The sequence below is a fragment of the Panicum virgatum genome, chromosome 3N, assembly GCF_016808335.1.
Source record: "Panicum virgatum strain AP13 chromosome 3N, P.virgatum_v5, whole genome shotgun sequence".
Lineage (NCBI taxonomy): Eukaryota > Viridiplantae > Streptophyta > Magnoliopsida > Poales > Poaceae > Panicum > Panicum virgatum.
In genome coordinates, this window is record NC_053147.1 from 67909795 (window position 1) to 67937660 (window position 27866).

General features: G+C 46.7%; 2 protein-coding genes across 47 annotated transcripts; one reads left to right on the forward strand and one right to left on the reverse strand.

Annotated features, from left to right (window-relative positions):
• Window positions 1-81: 81 nt before the first annotated feature.
• LOC120666984 (RING-H2 finger protein ATL70-like) lies at window positions 82-27866 on the forward strand. 46 transcript variants are annotated; one of them, XR_005672014.1, is made up of 8 exons: window positions 6672-7185; window positions 9278-10180; window positions 10536-10632; window positions 10722-10799; window positions 11362-11501; window positions 13596-14365; window positions 15242-15319; window positions 15696-16677. XR_005672014.1 is itself a non-coding variant. In XM_039946987.1 (2 exons), the coding sequence occupies exons 1-2, from the start codon at window positions 423-425 to the stop codon at window positions 949-951; spliced, it is 495 nt and encodes a 164-aa protein (XP_039802921.1). In that variant the 5' UTR covers window positions 83-422; the 3' UTR covers window positions 952-1271. The 46 variants fall into 46 exon arrangements, 2 of the variants coding, with proteins under 2 accessions (XP_039802922.1, XP_039802921.1); XR_005672030.1 differs by lacking the exon at window positions 15242-15319 and having other exon boundaries at window positions 6673-7185; window positions 15696-15817; window positions 15938-16679; XR_005672032.1 differs by lacking the exon at window positions 15242-15319 and having other exon boundaries at window positions 6673-7185; window positions 15696-15817; window positions 16346-16679.
• Window positions 17756-19666, reverse strand: LOC120666983 (formimidoyltransferase-cyclodeaminase-like). Its single transcript, XM_039946986.1, has 4 exons — window positions 19537-19666; window positions 19345-19437; window positions 18740-19169; window positions 17756-18648 (listed from the first exon to the last, which is right to left on the reverse strand). Exons 1-4 carry the CDS (start codon window positions 19564-19566, stop codon window positions 18056-18058), a joined length of 1146 nt encoding a protein of 381 aa, XP_039802920.1. The 5' UTR covers window positions 19567-19666; the 3' UTR covers window positions 17756-18055.

A 27866-nucleotide genomic window follows, 5' to 3' on the forward strand; every position in this document is an offset into this window, starting at 1 on the left:
TTGTTCTGAATATTCCCTCTCTTTCATTCAAAAAAAAATCCTGCTCAGAATGCACCTGTCTCAGAATGCACCTGTTCTGCTCAGAATGCACAAGCCATGTCTCATGACTGACACGCTTGTTCATGAAGAACAAAACTTCTTTTTCAGACATGGCTGTCTGTCCGCCTGTCCTTTAAAAGGGACACGACTGTCTGAAACTCAAAAGGCCCGAGACCACAACAAACCTATCCATTCATAACTCCTTGGCCAGATTTGGATGCAGCCGGGTTGCTTGCCGGGCTCCTTGGCTTGAATGCAGCCTCAACCACTCATAACTCCACCAATCCAAAGTCAGGTTGCGCGCACGCTGCACGAAATGAAACACCAGTGCAGAACCTCCGCCAGATAGATCGGCCAACGCCCGGCGTTTCGCCACCGGCGGGATGGCGGAGCTGCAGGTCGCCCTCGCCGTCGTCAGCGTCACGGCCGTCGTCACCATCGCCTTCCTTCTCCGCAAGTGCTCCCGCAGCGCCGCGCCTGCGCTGGCCACGGCGGCGCGCGCGCGGGAGTGGCGCGCCTGGGCGGACGACACCGTCGTCGACGTCGGGGCGGGGCTCGACGACGCCGCGCTCAAGGCGCTGCCCAAGGTGGTCTATGAGGCGGAGGAAGCGGAGGCGGCGGGCAACAAGGCGAAGAAGACTGCCGCGACGGCCGCCGGCACCGCCGCGGCCGCGGCGCCGTGCTGCGCGGTGTGCCTGGGCGAGTACGCCGGCGGGGACGCGCTCCGCGTGCTGCCCGAGTGCGCGCACGCCTTCCACCAGCTGTGCGTCGACCGGTGGCTGCGGCTGCGCCCGACGTGCCCCGTCTGCCGCTCGCCGCCGGTGCCCAGCCCCGTCGCGACGCCGCTTGCCGCGCCCACCCAGCCCTGATCGATCACCATTATTTCTCAGGCTCTGTACAAGGGTTGTGTGAAGAAATGGAATGGAATGGAAGACCTACAAAATTCAACAGACACACGATGAACAAATCCGCAGGCAGCAATCGGCACTTCAGCAGGATCGAAGACACAAAGGATTGATGAAATGGAAGGTACAAGTGCCAACTACCCGTATTTTCTTTTTGTACAAGCTAGTCCATTTTCAGTGACCTTAGATAGAGTCTTGATAACTTCCTATTCTTTGGGTCGCAATCACAATTCTGAACCCAGCAATATGGTTAAGCTCTGCCAGATGGACAGTTTGGTCTTTGATTCCTGCAATAATAGGGCAGAAAAGTTTCTGCTTTTTTATTAATGTTTACAATAAATGATGTTTCCTTCCGAGAATCATCTAGCTGGAGGAAAAAGTTTCTCCTAGCTGGAGGAATCCAAGAACACAATACTAGCCAACCCATCCTCCAGCTAGGAGAGATGGATACATGAATGCAATGCTTTACTATAATCAAATATTTCGTTTTATTTCAATGTTGCAAGATTTAAAAAACTGACAAACAGTCAAGGGAAAACCCACTGATATCTGGCATTGAATTTTTTTTGCTACTGTAACAACACAGCACAAACCTAGTAATAACCTGTGTTCAGTCCTGCACTGCACAGACAATTACTAGGCTTTTGCCATCTAACGAAACCCATTGATGGCGCGATCGAGTTGCATGAACCACTTGTTGCGGGGCTTCGTCTCCACCACGAGCACGGCGACGTCGCACCGCACGTTGAGGCGGTCGTCCTTGATGAGGAACGCCGCCGTCTTCGCGAGCTCCTCCGTCGCGACGAGCTCCTCAACGCCGGTCCATGTTGAACCACGGCGGTCGAAGGCGCGCGGCCCCACGATCCGGCTGTGCACCGGGTTGCCGGCGTAGTCGAGGATGCTGACCCGGTACGAGGCTGTGGCCGTGGCCGAGGGCTCCGGCCCGCAGCCGGCGAGCGCGAGGTCGACGGAGACGAAGCCGCGGTGCAGGTGGTTGACGCCGTTGGGGTAGTAGAGGAGCTCCCACTGGTGGCCGCCGACGAGGAACCGGCTGGAGCGGACGGCCTTGCCGGTGGCCACCGCCCCGTCCACGAGCGAGTAGCCGTCGATCCGGTGCAGGTGCGTGCCGGTGGCTTGCCGCGCGCGCGTCGCCGAGCCGGACAGCGCCCCCGGCGCGAGGCGGCCGAACGGCAGCAGCGTCGGGGCCGGTGCCGGCGACATGATCGATCGATCCGGCGGCGTCGACGATGAAATCGAATGGGTTCCTTGGGTGGGTCACACGTACGTACGTTGTACGCAGGTGGCACAGAGAGACCATGCGTATATGAGCAGAGCGTGGCCATCGAATCTCAAGTTGTTAGCAGAAGCACGCAAGCAAGGATCGCCCGCTTGCTCAACAGTCTCAGGCCCCATGCCATCAGCGAAACCATGTCAGTGGGGGATCAGAATCATAAGCAGGCCTTTCAGTTTACTGAATGGAGGCCTGACGCGATCGAGCAGTCTCTCTCTAGGACCTCAGCTCCTACCTCAGCATCAAGAGCATCGAGATTCGAGAGGTTAATAATTAGCCCCGCGGCATCGAGAGCATCAAGAGCTCCGAGTACAACTCGCTCAAGGACCTCACTAGGACCTCAACGCCGTCATCGACACGCGCAAGGTCGACGACGCAAGGTCAACGCCCTCGTCGTCGAGGATCTCAACTCCGAGTACAGTATCTCTATTCTCTATATCTATCTCTACTACTAATAAGAAGGTAAGGGTGACTTTTTTTTTGTTCGTCATCCGAATATTCCTCCCAGATTCGTTCGTCTGTCCGTTCGCCTCTCCGCGCGCGGTTCCGCCTCTCTGTCTCCCCCACTCGCCCCCGACGGTTCCATCTATAGCTGGCCAACTGGGCCGAGCCCGTTGGGCCGGCACGGGCCCGGCCCAAGAAAGCACGGCACTGTCCCGGTCCAGCCCGGGAGCATGCGGGCTAGTGCCGGGCCCGTGCCAGGCGCCGGGCCGTGCCTGGGCCGCGATCAAGGCCCACGGCACTAGCACGGGCCCGGCCCGACAGAAGCGGCGGCACGGGGAGGCACGGCCTCGGCCCGTGAGGCACGGAGGCGGCCCGATGGGCACGCCGCAGCCTCCCCCCGCGCCCCCGGTGACCGTTGGATCGTCCCGTTGGGGAGGCGATCCGCCCGTTGGTGGCTGGGCTATATAAGCCCCGGTGCCGGCCGCCCTCCCTCCCAACCCTAACCCTGATTCATTTCCACCCCCCGGCAGCCGCTCGCCTCGCCTCTCTTCTCGTCTCTGATCTCTCACCCTCTTGCCTCTCGGCCTCTCCCCGCGTCTTCCTGAACTCCGGTGAGAGGCCGGGGCCTGGTGCCGGCACTAGCAGACGGCACGGCCTTGGAGACCCATCATCTCGATCTCGCACAGACCATGTAGCGTCCTCATCTCCTTGTCGTCCTCCTCGTCATCTCCGTCGCCATCGCCGCCGCCGGACTCTGGTGCTCCGGATCCGGATCTAGCGTAAGTGAAACGAATCCTCTCCCTCTCGTACCTATTCTCTCAGTCTCAGACTCTCACTCACTTCTTCAGTTCTTCTGTAGATGTAGAAGGGATCCGTTGAGGAACCAGGGCCGGAAGCGGAGGGCTGGATCCGTGCTTCATCCACGTCGCCGGTGCACCTGGTGCTCCAGCTACAAAGGTAAGTCTCAAACCCTAACCCTAATCCTAGATCCAGTCATCCAGTACCGTTTCTTCTCCAAGATTTAACCCTAACCCCTGTTCTTTTCTGTGTTGCATTGTAGCTGTTGAGGAACCAGGTCACTGGCGCTTGAGCATGGCCGGATCTGACGAAAAGACGGTGGAGGTGGGCATGAACGAGGAGCGGCGGTTGTGCGGCTTGGCCGGAGATGACGACGAGGACAACATGGACGAGGACCGCGCGGCCCTATTCGGCGCAACCGCTGATGATGCTATTCCCGTCGACGGCGACGGCGAACACGTTGAGGAACCACCTGCACCTGACGGTAACACCGCCAAGCGCCCACGCCCCTCTACCTCTCCTGTCTGGGCTGACTATGAGAAACTATTCAAGGAAATCAATGGTAAGACGGTCAGGTATGGAGCTCGATGCCTTCACTGCTCTAAGGTCTACTCTGCTTTCTCTAGTGGTGGCACTGGTCACTTATCCCGGCACATTTTAGTTTGCGTTAAGAAGCGTGAAAAGGATCGCATGTCTCAGTCTCAAATCTCTTTTACTTCTGATGGTAGTATGCGTACTTGGGACTATTGTCCTATGCGCGCTCGTACTGAACTTGTTCGATTGATTGCTAGACTAGATATTCCTATCTCTCTTGGTGAATCTGAGGCTTTTGTCGAGTACATTAAAAATGCTCACAATCCTAAATATACTAAAGTGTCTAGGCAAACCACCTCTAGAGACATACTGAAGTACTTCACTGATTGCAAGGCTAAACTTGTTGAGACTTTTACTACTTCTGTTAACTGTGTGTGTCTAACCTCCGACATTTGGTCTGGTAATGCCGAAGAGGATTACATTAGTGTTGTTGCTCACTACATAAACTCTGACTGGCAACTAGAGAAGAGGGTGCTTGGTCTGGTTCTTATTGATGTGTCCCACAATGGACAAAATATTGCTGACCATGTAGCATCTGTTCTTGCTGATTATGGTTTGTCTGAAAAGGTGTTTGCTGTTACTTTGGACAATGCATCGTCTAATGCATCAGCCATGCATAAACTGAAACCTATTTTGTCTAAATACCTTGGTCTTGAAGTAATTGATGAATCAGAGTATGCATCATCTAGTTTAAACAATGCAGTCAATTCTATATTCTTGCATCAGCGTTGTGCATGTCATATTCTGAATCTGATTGTCAAGGAGGCACTAACTACTCTTAAGCATTTGATAGAAATATTTAGAACTGCAATATCATTTTTAAATTCATCTAATCAGAGGATTGCTGCATATAAAAGCTACTGCATTGCAACTGGTGTTAGGCCTAGAAAGTTTCAACTGGACATGGAAGTTAGGTGGAATTCTACCTACCTAATGCTTAAACATCTGTTTCCTCATAAGTCCCATTTCACTACTTTCATCCAAGCTCAGTATCCTAGGGATGAAGGTGAGCCTTTGCTGTTAACTGAGGATCATTGGATGATGGCACAAAAAGTGCTATCCTTTCTTGAGTTGTTTTATGATGCTACTGTCACATTGTCTGGTGTGTACTATCCTACATCTCCACTTATGATTCATTATCTTGTTAAGATTTCTCTGCACCTAAAAAACTATGCTAATGATGTGCACATCAGATCTGTGGTGCAACCTATGATAGACAAATATAATAAGTATTGGAGGGACATACCTTTGCTTTACTCTTTTGCATTCATCTTGGACCCCAGAGCTAAAATGAAAGGTTTTACTAGGGTGCTAAGAAGGCTAGGTAATCTCACCAGTACTGATTATTCTGCTTATTTGGTTGGCACTAGAGCTAGACTTGCTGATGTTTACAATAAATATGATGAGAAATATGGTGCTGTTAGGTTGAGGAGGACTGACCCTCCTGTCCTGTCTGGTAAGTCAAGATCTGCTTGGGATGAAATATATGATGATGATGGTCCTGTTTTGGGTGGTGTTATCTTGCCTGGTAATCCTAACATGTCCAGAGATACATCTGCAACTTCTCTACTGAATGCGGTAAGGTCATCAGCTTCTAATGCTTCTGAACTTGTGTCCTACTTGGACTGTGACACTGTAAACCACCTAACTGATGACTTTAACATCTTGGACTGGTGGCATCAACACAAACTTACATATCCAGTATTGTCAATTATGGCTAAAGATATCTTAACTGTTCCTGTGTCTACCATATCTTCAGAATCCATTTTTAGTATGACAGGCAGGATTATCGAGGAGCGGCGAAGGAGTTTGAAGCCTGAAATGGTGGAGATGCTGACCTGCATCAAAGACTGGGAGGCTGCAGAAGCAAGACTGCAACAGAATGTGGAGGACAAGGAGGTTGAGGAAGCTTTTGAAGAACTTTATCTTGATTCATGATCATTTATGTAATGGCCTGTAATATTTAGGACTTGGACTATAGAACTTTAAGTTTGAACTGTGATGTAATGATCTATTTAATTGGAGCTTGGCTGTACTCTTTTTCCCTCTTTAGGGTTTCTCACAAGGGTGAGTTTTACCTAGAGAGATTTTTAATGAGGCAGCTATTGCACAAGCTCCTAATAAAATTGATTTTTTGTTAACTGTTTGAGTTTGGTTTGTGTCTGAGTTTGATTCAGTTCAATTTCTTATCTGTTATTTGCTTCTATATGTTTGAGACTTGAAAGTGCTTGAAATTTAGAGTTGAATGATGTGTTTTGGCATTATAATGCTAGTGCCGGCACTGGCACTACTGTGCCCCTTGGCACGGCACGGCACGGCAAAGTGTTAGCCGTGTCGTGCTAGTGCTTTGACACCGGCACGGTGGCACTATTTGACACGGCACGGTTAGTTTGCAGTGGCACTTAGTGCCGTGCCACGGGCCGTGCCGTGTAGTGCTGTGCCGGCACGTTTGGACAGCTATAGTTCCATCTCCCCCCGTCTCCCTCACCCTCGCAATCTCTCGCACTCGGCCCGACCTCCTCCCCCCCACCCCCGCGTGCTGCCGCCGCCCCCAACCCCGCCCTCGCCGCCGCCGCGCAGCCCTCGATGCCGGCCCTGGCCCGAGCCGCCCTGCAGCTCGCACCGCCGCGGGTCGCCCGCGCCGCCGCGCATCCCTCGCCACCGGCCCTCGCCCGAGCCGCCCCACAGCTCGCGCCGCCGCCGGAACAACCCCGGCCCCTTCGCCGGTCACCGGAGGTACTACCTCGCCCCGTCGGCTCCCCCTCCTCGCCACTACACTTCGATTTGACGGCGCCCACCACCGGATCCGGCCGCCGGTGGCTCGGCGCCCACCACGACGGCGCCTCCTCCTCGCCACTTCACCTCTTCGGCGCTGCCTTTGCTCCCGCAAGCAGCCCGGGCCTCTCGGCGCGTCATCCAGCCATCCTCGCCGCGCCCCGCTGCTGTCACGCCGCGTCGAGGTGAAGTGGTTGCCACCGCGATGGGTCCCCGTCCCCTTGCGCAAAGAGGCGGCGGGTCGACGTCAGCTCGTCGCCTCTCTGACGATCTGCTCCGGCCCGAGGACCTCACCGTCGCAGACACGTTCCCCGGCCTCCCGCATACCGTGCGGGTCAGGTTAGTACCTCTTGCAGTTTTAATTTCAGGCCTGAAGCGTACGGAGAGCATTCCCAATTGCAGATTTTAATTTCAGGCCTGAACCTATATGCTATACCTAGCAAAACTGATTCACCTCGGCTACTTTGAGTGGAAACTAGAGTTCCAATTTGCGAGAATTGTATGTCAAAGATTCAATTATACACAGGCCTTATAGTTAATTGTTTTGCAATTATGTTGTACACAGGCCTAATAGTTATTTATATGACAGATCATCAACTGTATTGTTATAAATTCCAAACACTGGATCATCCAAAGTGGAATTCTGTTTTTCCCTCAAAGTAACCAAGCTGAATCAGTTTTGTTAGGTCAGAGATTAGACATCATAATTGATTAATCAATTTATCTTGCTTGAATCCATTAAAGTTTCAGAACCTTTGATCTATGTTCCTCATTCTGCAGTTCAACATTTTTCATTCCAGAAGGTATGTCATCCCATTTAGTGTGCTGAATAGTAGATTAGAGTAGGCATACAGGAGGTTAATCAGCTAGCAAGTAATGCCTTATCTCATCCATTATTCAAGACACACTGTCCTGCTTGTGGTTTTGAATTTGACCATAATATCCTACTTCTGGTCCTGAATTTTAGTAGATAAACTGCAGATGGAACTTCTGTTAAACAGCTAGGTAGCAATTATTGGGATGTCATGGTGCCTAGCTTAGTGCTTAGCAAAGAAGAAAAAAAATTTCGCCGCTGTTGATGCTTAGTAAATATCAAGTAAATGTTGTTGTCCCCCTTTATGCTTAGTTCTTATTAAAGAAAAATATATGGAATATATCAGAGTCTGCATATCTTTAGTGCACTGCATGACGTGATCTATCTTAATGGGTATTAAACTATAGTTGATCATCTAGAAATGGAATAGTCGAATGGGTATTAGCTCTCTTCATGTGCTATAAATGTTCATGCTTGCGGCTTTCTTCCATCTCACACGTTGCCACGGGGTCAGGTACGAGCGGATTGATATGGCGTCTGACTCTCACCCTAGCTCACCGCGGTTTGTCCCGACTCTTGATCGCGCGTGCCTCCCTGTGTTTTGTTTCATGCAGCTGAATCTGACCTAGATCGTCTCTGATCTGCTTCTTGATTGCGTGCTTCGGGTCTCTATCTGGATTGTCGAGTTGGGGATCGTTATGGTATTATGGTTAGATTTGTCACTGCTATACTGCGTAGTGTGATCTGGGGTTAGATCCTATGCATCATGTGCACTGCTTTAGGCTAAGGACTGATGATGTCGTTGATGATTGGTGGCTAGCGCCATTTTTCAATTGAAAGCAGTAGCTCATATGCGCAGTGGGTACTATGCTCCTCTGTTGGGATTGCGTTCTGAAGTAGTTTCATTTCAATAATTTAACATTTGTACACTGTTGTCAGGAACTGCCCTCTCTTATTTCACTTTAATGTTAGGGGCGTCAGGTTATAATATAGCATGGAACTAATTGAACACTGTAAATTCAAGTTTGATGGGGTAATACATGTGTTGGCCAATTGTAAATTGTTCTGCAACGTGGGCTTTAATATGAGTTCTCAGGGGGGAAACAAGTGAATGGGACATTTAGTTAAAAAGTTTTAAATGATCATGCCATGCGCCCAAAGAAAAATCTGGATGCATACCATAGTTAGTAATGTAGATTATAGACTACATGTTATATTTCTTGAGGCACGCCACTTCCGTCGTTAATTTTCCCACGTTATGCTTCGTAAGGAGTATTTAAAAGTGTATTGCCGTATCTTCAATTTATTATCAGCACATTATGTGCTGGTTCAGAAGGTGGCATTTCCTGTCTGTCGAATGATGGCACAATGCGATATCAAATAATCTTTTGCCTGTGCATCCTTTGTGTACAACAAAATGTTTAAATGCGTTTTAAATTTTTTTAAAAGGATTTATATTGGATGCTAAGTAGGGCTTAATGGGCTGATATTTTCTTAACAGTAAAACACATATCCTTGCTACTCGACCGAAGTACCCATTACTCATCAAATTTATGTAGTCATTTGCCAGAGCAAATGACTTCTGGCCAGCTCATGCTACAATGTATTCTTCTGCAGGTGGATGAGATGATGAATGTGAACCAGATGGAGGAGCAGGTGCCAATAGCACATCTGACTTGTGCCTGAAGGATAGCAGGTTTGGGGTTCTCTTGTCTCCTCTTTTAATCTGATAAACCATTTTGCTTATCAACCATTTAATTTGGTACTCATAGTGCAAGTAAAGAGAAGTCTGATAAACCAGGTTGATCAGCCACGTGCAAGTAAATATAAGTCTGTTGCACTTGGTAAAACTTTCCACTGTGAGACCACCTCAACTGGAAGGTATTCTCTGCCTTTGATCAAAGTTCAGGTCACCAGAATAGACTTTTCTGCTATGTGTGGTTATTTCAGTGTTCGTTAAATTTGCGACGGAAAGACTCGTTAGTTTTGTTCAATGACTTCATGTATCCAGACTATTTGCTGAATATCCATTGGATAAGAATTCTTTGCAATCCTGTTAGAATAGATAAAAACTGACAGGTCAAAGCTATGTTAAAATAACGTGGCATATTTCTAAAAAAAAGTTGTTAATTGATCTTCACATTGTTAATATTAATGCTTCATTAAGCTTTTATGCGGTAAGCTAATGCCATTCTGTGTTATCACTTATCAGTCTAAAGCATCAGACCTGAAAATGTGGAATTCATATGCTCATAGTCTGCTTCTTTTCTTTTTGTTATACCTGAAGTTCTGTATATTTCTTTTAGACTGGTTGGATTTGAGGACGCCCATCCTTTCAAGACGATTTGAATGATTAAGGACATTGTTTCTTCTTATAGTTGGTTATGTGGAAAATTTATAGTATTGCTGTAATACAGGGTGAGGAGGATCGGCTATTGCAACAAGCTTGTGCGATGTTGATAGAAGATGGTAACCATGGAACTTTGCGACTGTTAGGTGCTGCAGATGAGGTGGATTTAGGTCAGTAGTTGGGTTACTACAACATCTATCTATATCTTCATAGTTTACCATCATCCAGTGATTAAAAGGATTTGTGAACAAAATCTATGATCAATGCGTACAATTATTTGGAAGTAGTAGTTACATACATAAGTCAATGCCCTTATCCATGCTACAGTGGTTAACCAACTTATACAAAACAGAGTTCCACTATTTTGTATTTTTCCCCCTGAAAGGTGAATTCCACTATTGTCTACTACCGAAAAGCAAATTACTTTGTCAAGATTATCCTTGAATACGTGTACAAATAATGCACTGTGATACTTAGATTTAGTCAGTGATTAGTTTAAGTTTTCTCATGTTCTGTGCCATGCAGTTCTTCAGACGTCTGTTCAAGAAGAAGAAACCGGCGTCAGTCTGACATGAGTGAAGTGTTTGGGGATCAACCATTTGTGCGATCTGTCACTTTTGCTGTGAGACCTGGGACTTGATATTATGCTTATTCTAATACCAGGACCAACTATAGATATACAAATAAACACTTCTCATATTTTTTTTCCAGCTTCCTGGTATCGACCTTGACGATCTATCTAACAAGGATCTGCATGAATGGCATGATTTATTGATTGGCCCGAGCGAGGTATGTTTTTCTTTTCTTATAAGGGGCTCAGCTTGTTGGCAATCTTGATGAGAAACAAGTGATATCATGCACTTTTGGTTCATTAGCACACCTCTTTTCTGAAAATTCGTTTATGGATCTCAATATCTCTTTGCTGCATTCTTCGGTTCAGCTCCACAAATAACGTAGTTTGCTACTCTCTGTTTATGTTGTGATTGCTTGGCGCTGAAAGAACAAGTACTTTTATATGGCTTTTAAGAGGTCAATAGCTATATATCATCGTGTTAGGATACATCTTGAGCCTTGTTATTATTACATTTAGTGGTTTTGACAGAGTAGACTTATGGTATGTTTGTTGCCCCCTTAATATTGATGCCATAATTTTCCAATTTCATGTCATACATCTGCTGTTATAAGTGTAGTTGAGCTGAATGAAATAGGAAAACTAAAATTTTCATGCATTTGGATTGGATAGGTTGGTCCAGATGCTAGAGCTTCTAGCCTGAGCATATGCTACAATGGATCCATTTAGATTTTCATGGCTGTTGGTTTTATTCGGTTCCTCCGGTGGATGTCATGACAGGGTGCTGATGGAGATGTCGGCGTCCGGAGGTAGCGCCTAGGTGACTCGTGGCAGATGCAAGCTAGCAGTTGGGCGATATGAAGGCGATGAAGTTGCGTCGTCAGGTACTTGGATCTAGAGGTGGAAAAGTCAGTTACTAGGTATCCAAATTGTCCCCCTTTTTTAGTTTTATTGGATGCAAAATGTATACCTCTATTCATATATATTGTTACAATTATTTTATATAATGAAAAATTGATGTTGATCAAGAAAATTTATTTCACCTGTCGCAACTAGGGATGAAAACGGTCGGAAACGGTAATTATTCGGTAATCAGTTTTTTTGGTCGTTTTTCTTTGATTGCGAATAAATAGGATATAGAATCTTGTATACAAATTTGTATTCTTGTTTTGAGCATTGAGCTTGTAAAGATTCATAAAAGGTAAACCTTAAATTCATCCTATATTTTCTCAAATGATAGATATAAAATTCGGTATGGATTCGGAAACAAATTCGGTATTTTTTTCACCTTTTTTTGTTGTAGGGAGCAAATAATGCATAAAATAATTTATGCAAAATTTTATTCTTATTTGTAATAATATGCTTGATAATATAAGAAATAATCACCATCAAATTTTATACATATCTATTTTAAAATATTAAATTTATTCTAACAGTTCAGATTACCACTTTCATCCCTAGTCGCAACGCACCGGCATGCAACTAGTATTATTAAAAAGAGACTAAGCAAGACTTTTTTTGGTTCGTATTTACGCTTTCAATGCTCCGCACTGCGCTTTCGATGTCAAGCCCCTCTTTCCTTCGTCTGTCTGTCGGCCCCCCTCCCCCCTCCCCCCACTCTCCCTCGACGGTTCCTCCTCCGCGCCTCCTCCCCGACGGTTCCTCCTCCTCCTCCCTCCTCGCGAAAGGGGCGCTGCCGCCGCGCCTCGCCCCGCCGTCACTCCGGACTCCGGCCGTCCCCGCCGTCGCCCTCGCCCCTCCGTCACCCGGACTCCGGCCTCGCCCCGCCGTCACGCCGGACTCCGGCCGTCCCCGCCGCGCCTCCTCGCCGATTTCGCATCGGCCCTCACCGCCGTCGGGCTCCCTGCCTCTCTCTCCGGACTGCAAGTTCTCCGGACTCCCGCTACGGTGCGCAATCCATCGTCCCCAAAGCCCGGCCGCCTTCCGTCGCGCCCGCCTCGCCCCGCCGTCGATCCACCTCGCCCACGACCTCGTGCGCCGGTGCGCCGCGGTTCCTCCGCCCCTCGCTCCTCCACCCCGCAGCGCCTCCCACCCCCGCGTCCCACACCCACCCACTCCTCCGATGCTTCCCCTGGCGACGGTTCCCCCTCCCCACCCTCTCGCGCCCGGCCGCTCCCGCCGCGCCACCGCCAGCCGCTCTAGCCCTGGCCCCTTCCCCCGCTCGCTGCCGCCGCTCTCGCCCCCGCGGTCGACACCGCCATCACGCCGCCGCCCGACGAAGGCCCGCCGAGGCCGGATCCCCCCAACCCTAGGCGCCCCTATCATTCCTCCCGTGCCCAACCCGTCGTCGCCTGGGACGTAGGCGTACGGGCAACACACGGATGAGGAGGCGACCTCGAGCAGTGGCGTCGCAGCCTCGCAGGTGTGGGGCATGCTGGAGAAGTGGTGTCGCTGGTGCCGGGCAGCACGTACCCCCATCCTGTCCGCATCTTCCTGTGCTACCCCGGCCATGACCTCTACAGGTTTGTTTCTCACTGTTATTCTGCTCTCCTCTCACTGGCAGCTCAGCTCCCCTGCCAGGTTCAAGCACAAGGTCTCTGTCTCTATGACAACCTCCAAATGTGCTGCCACTTCACCGCGGTCTTTTCTACCTGTAGTATCTGCTGCTCTAGCCAGTAATGCTTCAACAGCTATTTTTTCAGATTACTTCAGTGAAAACTAGCGCAAGATCACAAGGTCAGCTTGAGTTTCATTTTTTGCCCTCATGCTCTTCTACGATTTCTAATCTAAGAGCACTCGTGTGATAATTGATACTATCCTTATTTTTTATTTGATTTGACCCAGGTCTTGGGTTCCATGTGTTGTTCGTATTAAACTCTCCAGCTTGATTTAGTTTTGTAGCTTCAGATTTGCGAGTGAAAACTATATAGCATTTGGTGGTTGAGTGATAAGTAGTCATTAATTAGATTCAACATTCTCTATTAGAAACTATATTATATAAACTTGTTCATTAGCACCCCTTTATGATGTATACTATATCCCAATATCTGTAGGCCACATCTAATGGAATTTGGATTTCACAAATGGTGGCTAATTGCATGAAAACAAATTTTAAGTCTTCAGACTTGATTTTGTTTGGATATAAACAGCTATGGAGACAATACTTTCAGAAGTTCAGTGATATTTGGTTCATGGGATTATGGCTGCAAAGTACAAATAAAAAACTGCACACTCTAGAATTAGAACATGGAGTACAATTAGATAGGCTTTCAATGGTTGAGTACCTTTTGGTTTATCAAATCCCCAGTAATTCAGGATCAAGATTATGACATTATGTGTACAAAGTAACATGAGAGACATGGTTGCTCGCAGTAATTCAAAACTCTAGATTCAAGTATTTATGTTAAACTTCAGTCTAGGTGGCACAATGAATTGAAATATTAGTTTAGTGATATTGGGTGCTTGGGATTAGTGGATTCAAAGTACAAATAAGAAAGAAGTTGCGCATTGTAGAATTAGAACATGGAGTGCAATCAGATATGTTGTCAATGGCTTAAGAGACTTGACTGCTTTCAGTAACTCAAAACTCAAGATTCATATATTTGTCTAAAAAAATGTATTTGTGTTAAACTTGCTCCAGTCTAGGCATCACGATGAATCAAACACCACAACCGCGGGGACGCTATCCCCGTGCTGGGTAATGAGTCGTTTCCAGCAGCGATATGGTTTTGCCAAAAAAAAAATCGACAATCACGGAATCACCTGCTGGATCGAGCGCTGACTGCTACAGCCACAAGTTGAACATGTCCCGCAATGTCACCAGGTACAGTTTTGTTTCCTCTCTTTCTCCCATTCTCTGATGTATGTGATCTAAAGGTGATATGCTATTACCACTGCACACAACAAATTTGCAGAAATGCCTAATATAATAATATAGCTAGGAATCTGGGGTACAGTAGAAATACCAACTCGTCGCCATGTCCCATGTGTGTCTCCGTACATGACAACAAATGTGCTTCTCAACCTTATTTTGAACTTCTTTCTATCATGTGAGGATCAAAACAACAGTTCAAGACTGTGACCATAAGATGTTCCACTAGGTCACCGATTTGTATTTTGTGCTATTCTTTTCACACACGGAGCATGAATATTGTTTGCATCAAAGTGAATGTCTTAGATGTTGAACGTTCTTTACAAGTATTTTATATGATGAAAATTAATACTTGTATTAGTAATTTGTTTCGATCTTAGTAATGAATAAGTACAAATCTATTTTTGAAAAGCAAATATATGATTGTAATTGAGTTTTCACAGGGTTCATAAAGTTTGGATTTGAATGTATGTTGAGATAGGGTATTGGTCATTTGATTTGCTTTACTAAATGCTGCATTATGTTAGCACTTAGCAGAGGCATTGTTAAACAACATATGATAATGCTAGTATGATATATTTAGTTAAAAGCATGTTTGGTTCAGATTCATAGGATGATATATTTAGTTAAATGTCACATTTCATTCCTATTTTGTTTTGTTCAGATTCATAGGCGACCACTATGATTGTGACACTGCCATAGCAGCCAAGAGATAGCTTTTATTTGGCCTTTTATTTAAAGTTTCTAGAGTTAGCAATTCTTTTGAAAATTGGAAGCCCAAATGATTGGGGTTTTTGGGAGTGTTTACGTGAGTTCATATTTGGAAAGCTTTAGGAAGGAGAGAGGATACATGATGGAGTCTGACAGACTGTCAGTGAGAAAAAGCACCATGGAAGACCACATAAGGTTTGATTTCAGTTTTCTAAAGATCAGAAATGCCATTTGTTTCTCTTTAGTTTGTTACACTGAGAAAAATTGAGATACTGAAATGACTAGCACCATTTTGGGACTTCTTTGGTCGGTCTTCGAGGAAAAAAAGTTGAGCCAGCTCTTCAAATTGCATATTAAGATGTATGGATGTTGTACTGTATATTTGTTTTGTGCATTTAAGAATACATCAGCATCTAGCATAAAGTGATTTATAAAATGCATCCCTGACAGCACTAGCCATGTCTTTAATTAATTACTGATCCTCAGAAGGATACCATTAAATTTTATCTCATAAGATGTTGCAGCATACTCCTAATCTGACATGATGATCCATTTTTTTTTTTTGCTAAAGGGCACTGTTGCCAATGTGGAGAAGAAAGACATGGAGTCAAATGACATACTCCGCTTAGAACGGTTAAGGCGTGAGCTGATCGAGTTAGAAAAGTGAGTGCAGATGATGCTCAAAAGGAGAAGGTATGCCTGTTTAAGAAAATTTTGAAACAGAAAACTACAGGTTCTACAGAATTTGGGTGAACATTTGGAATGGGAGATCAGCAATGTTATGAGATTGATTGCACTCTTTTTTGTTGTTAGCTGTTGTTTTCTGCTACTGTTTTAACAATAGAGGATGGTGTCGCTGCTACATTTTTTTCTGCAACTGTGCCTTCCAGTGAGGCTAGCAAGAAGGAGAATATGGTAATTCTGAACTTTCCAGCCGTGCCGGTACATTAATTTCAAATTCAAACCTCACTTCTACAATCTGATGAGACTAACTTATAAATTATTGCCAGACAACGGTGTGTGTCTGGTTAACAGCCTAACTCATGTCGAGCACTTCGTTTTGTCCAAATATTTAAGTTTATTTTATTTTATTTATGTTTACTATCAACATCTTGTATGCATAATTTCTTTTACATTCTGGTTGGTCCAACATTAAAAGACTCCATAGTACGATCTTCACCTATCAGTATCAAAATTAATGTGTACTTTAAAAGTTAACAGGAGGCTGGGGGCTCAATTCGTTGAGGAAGAGGAGGATAGGATGGAGGAGGAGGACGCCGTTGGAGATGGCACGGATGAGGTGTTGGTGGTGAGATAGGAGCGTGGCACAGGAGAGCATAGTGGCACAGGAGAGCATAGGTCGAGATGCAAATGGAGTGTTGGGCTTTGAAAGGGTGGCATCGCTATGAGTTCAGCTTACATGGGAATGAATTAAAATCTCAATGTATGATGTTGTTGATATTTGTCTCATCATAGAAGTTAAGACTTATGTTTCTTTGATTGGAATCTATACAAATGACATGGTCTTCATTGAAAATATCATATTTTTTCTATCTCTTGATTGCCTTGAAAATTTTCGGGATCCCGTAGCAATGCACGGGCATTATGCTAGTAATGTTAAAAGTGGTAACAAATAGAATTTATAATACTTTTTCTACATAAAATCAATGTAATAAATTGATACAAATTATCTATGTAGATACATATTGTATCTACAGAAGTCGTTAAAAACAAGCTGTAACACTTTTTCTCAACATAAATAATACTAACAAGTTGATATAAAATATCTATTTAACTTAAGGTGGTAGTATACATAAGTTATTACAATGTACAATAATAACATAAATTGTTACATGTCTATGTATATATTTGTTTTTTTAGATAATGGAAAGATTATCTGGCTTTACCCTCCTGATGAAGGAGGGATCAGACCAACCTTATTACAAGCAGTAGCAACCACACCACATTCTCACAACGTAATTAAAGTACGAAGCATGCTTATTGAAAGCTAATACATAAACTAAAAGGCCATCCATGGGATGTGAAGAAATAAAGAGCTGACATCTCCAGCAAACAACATGCCTGGATCATCCTCTCCTTTTGATCTTCACTGCATTGCAACTACATCCAATGGCGTAACCAATACATTCCCCTGAATAAAACATGTAAAAAAGTTTTCGGTTGACATTTGTTAAAAACCGTATATATTTGTGTTAGTCAACAAGTTGCTATACATTTGTACATAAGTTGCCATTGTTCATTCAACATGAGTACATAGTAGCATGAAACAGTTTCAAAACATATCAATATAGGTCTTATATTGTAGATCTTGTCGCAAAGAACATAATGGTGTAATTTTTTTTTAAAAACGGATGCTTGATGAGCGAAATATACTAGTTTGAAGGAAATATAGCCAATCTTTTATGCCTACATCAGTGGTGACATCAGTTGAAAGTGGCAGTTTTGCCCTTGGGTGCCCCCGCACATGTTGCGGGCCAACCGTGTAGGGGAGACGCGTCAGAAGGGGCATGGGGAAGGTGCGCTCCTGCCCGCTCAGTTTACACATGCTAGCACAGATAGGGTGTCGCGCGATTTTGGACATTTTTGAAGATGCCTTAAATAAAACACACATTTAGTTAGATCCTTTATGGATTCTTCCCCGTCCAAATCCAACAACCAATAGATAATATAGTGTGGAGTAGCTACACTTGGGTATATACACAAATACATATATACATGGGTATGTACACATGGATACACACACTACATACACACATACGCATACGCATACGCATACATATACACACTACACATATACATATACGTATGATTATTGGTATCATACATGATTAACATACGTACAACAGTTATTTGGCAGCCTTTAGTAACTGACTCATTCGTGCCCTCCCGTTCTTCACTTCCGGAGCCATTTTAACTTTGGCATACACCAAGGATACGATTCTCATACAATATCTTAGACAGATGTAAGAGAATCATATCCTTGGTTATGTCAGTGTAGTATCCCTTTTCAACTTTATCTTCAAGTCCTTGCTCTGCTGCAATCTGCTTGACCTTGTCCTGAACTTGATCGGCCCTGAGATAATTTGGATCCAACAAGCATCCGACCTCTACGAAACTCCCATGGCGAAGTGCCAAAGCTAAAAACTTTGGGGGCCCTTCACCACCGCGACCACCTAATTGTTCTCTTAATCTTTTCACAATGTCCTCCACTTTTTTGAAATTCTCGGACCGCACCGGCACATTATAGCCCTCAACAAAATGCATGGCACCAACTGTTGTGATACCTTTTTTTTGTAGAATTTGCTGATCAACTACTGCTGGGCACACATCAGGTTTATTTTTTTGAAAAACTACATCAGGTTCATTTCCCTCCGTCGTATTAAGTTCCATCACGCCTGACCGCTGGCCGGCCGTGCCATTCTTCTTGTAGTAGCCAAGGTCACGCCGTACGTCAGAAAGAGTCTTTCGCTGTGGATGGGCTTCGTAGTACAGGAACACTGGGACTGCATGCATACAAATTGGGCGATCGAGAAGGATCAGGTATTTGTGTGTGTGTGTGTCTATATATAACCACATTATTTTAACATACAGTACCTTTTGAACTCGCAATGTCAGAGGCCACGTCCTTAGCCAGGTAAACAGCATCCTCCATCTTGGCATCACCCAAGGGATGGAAAGACAGGTCATCAATGATGCCAATCCTAGGGTGCTCTCCTTGGTGCGAGTCGAGGCTTAAGGTTGATGATATTGCAGCTTTTACCATTTCCAACAGTACACCCTTGATTGGGCTACTTACATTAAGAGTTAATTTTGATATGTCGCCTTCATTGGAATAAATCCACTCGGACGTGGAAATATATGAGACAAGCGTATAGCGCACACGGTTGTAGATATGATCTCCGAACTTGCTTAGCACCACGACATTTTCAGGGTCATTCCTTGCTGCTTTATCAATTTCGTCAAGAGCGGACTTGTTGCGGCTTTCAGAAATGTAGATCTTGCAGCAGATCAGTTTTGGATTTTCCTGTAACAGTATATATCGTTTTAGCCGTACGTAAGTAACATCTATCAAGGAACCTTGCGCCTAGCTTTTGATATTTTTCAATATAAAAAATACCGTATTTTTGCTGGATCGGAGGAAATGGAGCAGACTTTTCTTACATACGTAAATATATAGAAAGGGCAAGCAATCAACTTACTGAAAAACCAGTGCCCGCGGGCAAAGCAGTGAGGCTGACAGAGAGGGAGAGAAGCGCGAGGATAGCCCACTGCCCCGCCGGGCTCGCCATGGCCTGCAAGTATAGCACAAGAGGTCATCGTCAGGCGACTGGGAGCTTGGGAGATGGTGGTGGTATGCACCCGGAGTAGCTAGGATATGATCGATGTGTTACATGGGTCGCGTAGGAGGTAGCAGCCGCCATCGATGGATAGGTGGTAGAGGATCTCGAGAGGCTTCAGGAGGATGGTCGCTGAAGAATGGTGCGTGTGTGCCCTCCTGATCGGGAAGTACTACTGGGGATTATAAAGAGAGCCGGAGAACGTAACTTGCAGGATGAGAGACGATGGGTACCAAATTTCTTGGCCGTCGATGCAATGCAACAGGATCGGAACGCCTACCCAGGTGCATCGATTGGCCCAGCACTGCCTTCCATCGCACTCCATGATTGCTGGACATTTCATGCGTTTCTTCGTCTACTGGCACGAGGCACGACTCGATCGGTAGCCGGCATTCAGCATGACAACATTCGTGCATGCAGCTGGAGCGCCTACCCCGGCGCCTCCATTGGTACAGCTGTGCCTTCCATCGCTCTTCATGTCTGTTGGAGGTGGACATGGGCGTACGGTCTCTTCAATCCCCTCCTGTCTCCCGTGTTCACACAGTGGCTGCGCATGGTCGTCCTTCCTCGGCCCGCGTTGCTTCCTTGCATTAATGATGAGTACTGCGCAGCATACCTCTTCAATCCCCTACAGTTCTTCGATCCTTCCTGCTGCTGTTCAAGTCATGATGATATCCAGCATGGCGCGCAGCGCTTCAGGATCTTTTATTCTCAGTTTTTTAATTGCATCGTGAATTTAATTTTCACTCGGAGCCAACACTGAACTCGACGAGTAGTGGACCGGGATGGATGCAGTGTCCGTGGCCGTGGCCCAGGGCTCCGGGCCGCAGCCGGCGAGCGCGAGGTCGACGGAGACGAAGCCACGGTGCAGGTGGTTGAGGCCGTTGGGTAACAGACACTATTAGAAAAAGGCCATCAGTCCACCTCAAAGGTACCAAAACCAAATTGACCCGGTACCAAAGCTTTTTTTGAGGTGCATGGAAAGATCCAAGAATTTTTTTAGTAACGGGTGGTAACACCACCCGGTACCAAAGGGTAGACATTGGTACCGAATGGTGTTACCACCCGGTACTAATGGATCCTTTCACATTAGTATCGGTTGAAACATCACTCGATACTTATGTCTAGCCTTTAGTATTGGGTGGTGTCTACCACCCGGTACTAAAAGTGATTCACAGGTTAATTTTAAAAGGAAAATATCTTTCCCTCAGTCACAACTGCATCGTAGATGAGATGGTAAAGGAGATACACTGTGAGGCAAGAGGTCACGGGTTCGAATCCTAGCCACTGCAATGTGCCCCTATTTTCTTACGACGCAGTGCAAAGGTACCCAAAGGTACCGGGTCATTCACCCGATATTAATGGCTTGAGTCATTGGTCCCGGATGCCTAGTACCGGTTGTAAGAACTGGTACCAGAGGCCATCCGTGACCGGTGCCAAAGGCACTTTTTCCAGTAGTGAGAGGAGCTCCAACTAGTGGCCACCGCCGCCGTACCCGGGTTCGAATCCTAGCCACTGCAATGTGCCCCTATTTTCTTATGACGCAGTGCAAAGGTACCCAAAGGTACCGGGTCATTCACCCGGTATTAATGGCTAGAGTCATTGGCCCCGGATGCCTAGTACCGGTTGTAAGAACCGGTACCAAAGGCCATCCGTGACCGGTGCCAAAAGCATTTTTTTCCAATAGTGAGAGGTAGCCCTAGGCACGAAAAACCGAGAATCGAGGACCGAACCGAAAAAATCGAGAACCGGAGCCGAACCAAACCGAAACCGAAAACTTCGGTTCCATTTCGGTTCCTAGTTCTCAAGAACCGAAATACTCGGTTCGGTTCGGTTCCTAGACTCGGTTAACCGAAGAACCGAGCTCATATGCAAATTAACCCATATTCCATGAAGCCCAAATGGCCCAATCCGGCGGCCCATCTTCTAACACTAGCCCACCTCCCCACCCCACCAACGCAACTCCCTCCCGGCCTCCCCTCCCAGTCCCAGCGCCCCCTCCCCATTCCCCATCGCGCCGCCTGAGCCTCTGCGCCCTGCACGTCTCCACCCCGCCGCCCTGGCCCTCTGCCCCCTCCGCCCCTTGGGCTCTCGGCAGCTCGCCAGCTCCCGCAGCCCTCACCACCGGCCAGCGCACGGCTGCTCGCCGCTGTCCAGCTCCCGGCGCGCGCGAGGCCGCGGAGGCAGGGCGGCGGCAGCGGCGGCGGCGGCGTGCGGCCGCGGAGGCACCAGCAAGGCGGCGGCGGCAGAGCATGGCCGCGGAGGCAGCATGACGGCGGCAGCGCGCGGCCCCACTCCCAGCTCCCTTCTCTCCCGGCGGCGCAGCGCTCCCTCCACTCCCCGGTGCTCGACATCCAGACTTGTGAGGGGCGGGCGGGGGCGGCGGTAGCGGCGGCCACCCTGCCGGCCAGCGCGTGCGCGGCGGCGGCGGCCACCCCGGCAGGCGCGCAGCCGCGGCGGACCGGCGGAGGGATTTGTTGAAGTGTTATCCGCGCAGTAGAGTCCAGATAATCCAAAGTGGTTCCAGGTATCTGTACTAATCAACTCTTTTTTTTCTTTTGAACTTAATGCTGATTCTTAAATATAGCTTGGCATTCCTTTCTTTACATAGCTGCTGGTACCTATTAGATGTAAAATTTACTTAGTAATGTTACTTTTTCAGAATCACATGAATGTCTTAGTGAGGGGAGATGGAGGCGATGGCGACGACACATAGGCGACAGCGGAGGCAATGGTGGTCTGGGTGCTGGTGGCCGCTGTGCTGGGCACCGCGCGCACCCCTGGACCACAAGCTGCTCATGGACGCCTCTACCCGCAATCCTGCACTACTGCACAGGAGATGTCAATACACGGCGATGGCGCTGGCGCTGGCGGTGGCGGTGGACGCAGCCAACAGCCCCATGAAGGGGAGGGCGTATGCGATGCCGCTGGTAACCTCTGCAAGATGGAGCCAGGTCGAGTTGGCCAAAAGCCTCCATATCATCTATAGCGCCGTCCTCTCCAGCACCTAGGACATCCTCCATGGGTTCATTTCCACCCGCTCAGTGTGCAACATGCTCCACGGCTAAGAAATTTCCCATAGGTTTGTTTTGCCTATACCCTGCTACGAGATGTTCATGCTGGTTTGGTCAATTGATGCGTTCTTTACTGTCTTTGTGCGTTCAATTAGTTAGGATTCAAATCTTCAACTGGATTCACAATGTTAAGTACCAGGGCTTTGCTTTCTTTTGTGTTAAGTGATCTAGTGTGCAGTGTGCAATAACGTTTATTTGAAGCACCGTGATGCCATGATTTTGATGGAAATTACTTCTATATATTTGCCGGCGCATGAGCTGAGGGCCCTACGGCAGCCGGTCCTACATGCCTAGCGTGTGGAGAGCGATTGGCGATGGAGTGCCAAGGAAGGCGCCAAGGAAGCTTTGTGCGTTCTGATGGATGATTGGAGCCAGAAGGTGGACAAGAGGACTGGCTGGGACGGAGTGATGGATGGGCAAAACAATGGCCGTGGTTTGGGTGCGAGCAATCAGGTACTGCATATAGGCACTTATGATTTCCCTTTGTTTTTTCAGCGTGACCCACTCCACTTAGTATTCAACTTGGTGTCCAATTTAATTGTACTCACTGTAATAGCCTTTTCTAATACTTTCCTCATGGATTCATTAACTTGGACTTGGTTGTACAGGAGTTGTTAAAAATAAAATTTTGTGTAGTCATGATTGTGGTGTATCAGGCCTTGTATTAAAATTAGATGCTTCAAAGTCGTCCTCTTTTGTATTTTAGTTGCACCTAAATTTGCTTTTATTTGTTTATGCCCGTTATTAATTCAGATCCAAATTCATTAGCCCATACCATTCTCTAATTTTTTTTGCTAGGTTGAATCATTCTATTTATCATCGATGTTCAAATTTTGGAGTGGCCCCGAAGAATTGTGCGCAATAGAGAATAAGGAATAATTTTGAGTGAAGGTCTAGATTTTGCATTAGTTGGGAGTGTTGGGTTTATGTCTAATATCCTGTGTCACTGTCATCTATCTCATATTAATTATACTTTATATTACTCTTTATCCTGTCATGACATACCTTGAATATTTACTATTAAGATTCTTGAACATATACTTTTCCTTCTCACTGAATTTTCTCAATTACTGGATTATTACTACTTGTTAATGAAATTCCATTCTCGGATTTATGACTTCTCCCATGGAACATGTATCTCGGAGCTCAAAATGTTTAGTCCATGTTCATCTATTTTGTATCCAGAGGCTTTTCTTTTGCAGATTAGTATTGAATGTAGCTAGCATGTAGATAGTCCAATGATTAGGCCAACTTATTTTGAGAATATCACTCTGCTTCCTATTTAAGTACTATATGACACTTTTGAATTCTATAATTTGGCAAATTTTAAACATTTTAGTACTTCCAAGGTGTTTCCTGAAATAATTCATTTGCATATTTATCAAGTTGGTACTTCGTCATGTCTGAAAAGCTCAAGGAGTTTCTACTGTTAACTATTAACCCTGATAACATTTTGAAAAAAACCCTCTGGCTGTTCATATTCATTATCATCATGATTCACCGGGCACATAAACAAGATCTCCACTTTTTCAATATTTTTACTGTCTGACTATTTGTTGTCATTTAACTTCTTAAATTAAGCCTATCATAAATTCATGATCACTAATTATTCAGCCCATCTGGATCCCACTGATGATTATGACAGTATATAAAGTTATTAGTAATCAAAGCACTAATCATTATTAGTATATAAAGTTTATTCTAACCTTAGATGCGAAGGACCATCAACGTTTAAACAAGTACAATCAGTTACAGTTTAGAAATAGTTGGGCATCCTTTTTCAATTTTCTGAAGGTGCTTACAAACTACATGTGCTTGAATTTCTGCTTAGAGCGGTTGAGATGCATTTGTATAGTGAAATATATAGGATTGAATTATACCTCAACCAATATTTTTTTGACATGGAATCTGAAACTTCAGAGAAGTCAAACATTGATGGCTGATAGATCGAGCATGAATGTAAGTAGCTTGCATATAATGTAGTCTAGATTCCTTACATATACTCCGTGTTCTAAATATCCTTGATTATATTTGCAATTTACATGTTTATTAGCAGTAGACCACTCAAAAAATACTTATTGTCTGATCTATGAGTTGTATGACATATTGTGTGTGGTCAATGCTTGATTTATCTGTAATGGTCAATGCCAATCCATGCTAGCACACCATTTCAATGATTCAAATGTCAATATGGGTATGTGGGGTTTCTTGTGTTGCTTTCAGATGATATCATCAAGCATCATGCTGATGGCAGGTCTGTTGATTTTTTTATTAGTTGTAGAGAGCTTTGCTTTTTTTTTTTCATTTGAATTTGATTACAAAGGTTATTCCTTCATATATATGTGCCATTGAGCCTAATCGTATTATGTTTTTCCCGTACTCTGTATTATGGTAAAATATTTTCGCTACCCGTAACAACGCACGGGCACGAACCTAGTATATTTATATATTATTAAAAAAACTCTAAGCAAGATTTTTTTGGTTCGTCTTTACGCTTTCAATGCTCCGCCCTGCGCTTTCGATGTCAAGCCCCTCTTTCCTTCATCCGTCCGTCGGACCCCCTCCCCACTCTCCCTCGACGGTTCCTCCTCCGCGCCTCCTCCCCGACGGTTCCTCCGCCGCGCCTCCTCTGCGCACGTCCTCTCCCTCCTCGCGAAAGGGGCGCTGTCGCCGCGCCTCTCCCCGCCGTCACTCCGGACTCCGGCCGTCCTCGCCGTCGCCCTCGCCCCTCCGTCACCCGGACTCCGGCCTCGCCCCGCCGTCACGCCGGACTCCGGCCGTCCCCGCCGCGCCTCCTCGCCGATTTTGCATCGGCCCTCACCGCCGTCGGGCTCCCTGCCTCTCTCTCCGGACTGCAAGTTCGTTCTCCCGCTACGGTGCGCAATCCATCGTCCCCGAAGCCCGGCCGCCTTCCGTCGCGCCCGCCTCGCCCCACCGTCGATCCACCTCGCCCACGACCTCGTGCGCCGGTGCGCCGCGGTTCCTCCGCCCCTCATTCCTCCTCCACCCCGCAGCGCCTCCCACCCCGGTCTCCCACCCCCGCGTCCCACACCCACCCACTCCTCCGATGCTTCCCCTGGCGACGGTTCCCCCTTCCCACCCTCTCGCGCCCGCTCCCGCCGCGCCACCGCTAGCCGCTCTAGCCCTGGCCCCTTCCCCCGCTCGCTGCCGCCGCTCTCGCCCCCGCGGTCGACACCGCCATCACGCCGCCGCCCGACGAAGGCCCGCCGAGGCCGGATCCCCCCAACCCTAGGCGCCCCTATCATTCCTCCCGTGCTCAACCCGTCGTCGCCTGGGACGTAGGCGTACGGGCAACACACGGATGAGGAGGCGACCTTGAGCAGTGGCGTCGCAGCCTCGCAGGTGTGGGGCATGCTGGAGAAGTGGTGTCGCTGGTGCCGGGCAGCACGTACCCCCATCCTGTCCGCATCTTCCTGTGCTACCCCGGCCATGACCTCTACAGGTTTGTTTCTCTCACTGTTATTCTGCTCTCCTCTCACTGGCAGCTCAGCTCCCCTGTCAGGTTCAAGCACAAGGTCTCTGTCTCTATGCCAACCTCCAAATGGTGCTGCCACTTCACCGCGGTCTTTTCTACCTGTAGTATCTGCTGCTCTAGCCAGTAATGCTTCAACAGCTATTTTTTCAGATTACTTCAGTGAAAACTAGTGGGATTAAGCTGATGAGCCATACGATGAAGCTTTGGGAGAGAGTTATCGAGCATTGCCTAAGAAGAGTGACAAGTGTGACCCAAAACCAATTTGGGTTCATGCCTGGAAGGTCAACCATGGAGGCGATTTTCTTAAAACGACAATTGATGGAGAGATATAGGGAGCAGAAGAAGGACTTGCACATGGTCTTCATTGACCTTGAGAAGGCATATGACAAAGTACCGAGAAATGTCATGTGGTGGGCCTTAGAGAAGCACAAAGTCCCAACTAAGTACATTACCCTCATTAAGGATATGTACAAGGATGCGACGACGTTTGTCCGGACATGTGATGGCAACACCACTTACTTTTCTATTAACATAGGCCTACACCAGGGGTCAGCATTGAGGCCTTATTTATTTGCTTTAGTGATGGATGAGGTCACAAGGGATATACAAGGTGAGATCCCTTGGTGTATGCTCTTTGCTGATGATGTGGTGCTAGTTGACGAGAGTAGGGCAGGAGTTAATAGGAAGTTAGAGCTGTGGAGACGCACGTTAGAGTCGAAAGGGTTCAGACTTAGTAGGACCAAGACCGAGTACATGATGTGCGATTTCAGCGCGACTAGGCATGAGGGGAGAGACGTTAGTCTAGATGGGCAAGTGGTGGTCCAGAAGGATACTTTTCGGTATTTAGGATCGATGCTACAAAAGGATGGCGACATTGATGAAGATGTTAGGCATAGAATTTCAGCTGGCTGGTTGAAATGGCGGCAAGCTTCTGGCATCTTTTGTGACAAGAGGGTGCCACAAAAGCTAAAAGGCAAATTCTATAGGACAGCAATTCGTCCGGCGATGTTATACGGTGCTGAATGTTGGCATACAAAAAGACGACATGTCCAACAACTGAGTGTAGCAGAGATGCGGATGTTGCGGTGGTTTTGCGGGCACACAAAGAGGGATAGAGTCCGGAACGAAGTTATTCGGGATAGGATTGGTGTGGCACCAATTGAGGAGAAACTTACCCAGCATCGGCTGAGATGGTTTGGACATGTCCAACGAAGGCCTCCTGAGGCACCGGTGCGTAATGGGGTTCTTGAGCGGGTCGATAATGTAAAGAGGGGTAGAGGTAGACCTAAACTGACGTGGGATGAGTCAGTTAAGAGAGACCTTAAGGATTGAAATATTTCTAAAGAGATAGCTTTGGATAGAAGCGTTTGGAGACTAGCTATCAATGTGCCTAAACCTTGAACTTATTTCTTTCGGGTTTCATCTCTAGCCTACCCCAACTTGCTTGGGGAAAAAGGCTATGTTGTTGTTGTACTTCAGTGAAAACTAGCGCAAGATCACAAGGTCAGCTTGAGTTTCATTTTTTCCCCTCATGCTCTTCTACGATTTCTAATCTAAGAGCACTCGTGTGATAATTGATACTATCCTCATTTTTTATTTGATTTGACCCAGGTCTTGGGTTCCATGTGTTGTTCGTATTAAACTTTCCAGCTTGATTTAGTTTTGTAGCTTCAGATTTGCGAGTGAAAACTATATAGCATTTGGTGGTTGAGTGATAAGTAGTCATTAATTAGATTCAACATTCTCTATTAGCAACTATATTATATAAACTTGTTCATTAGCACCCCTTTATGATGTATACTATATCCCAATAT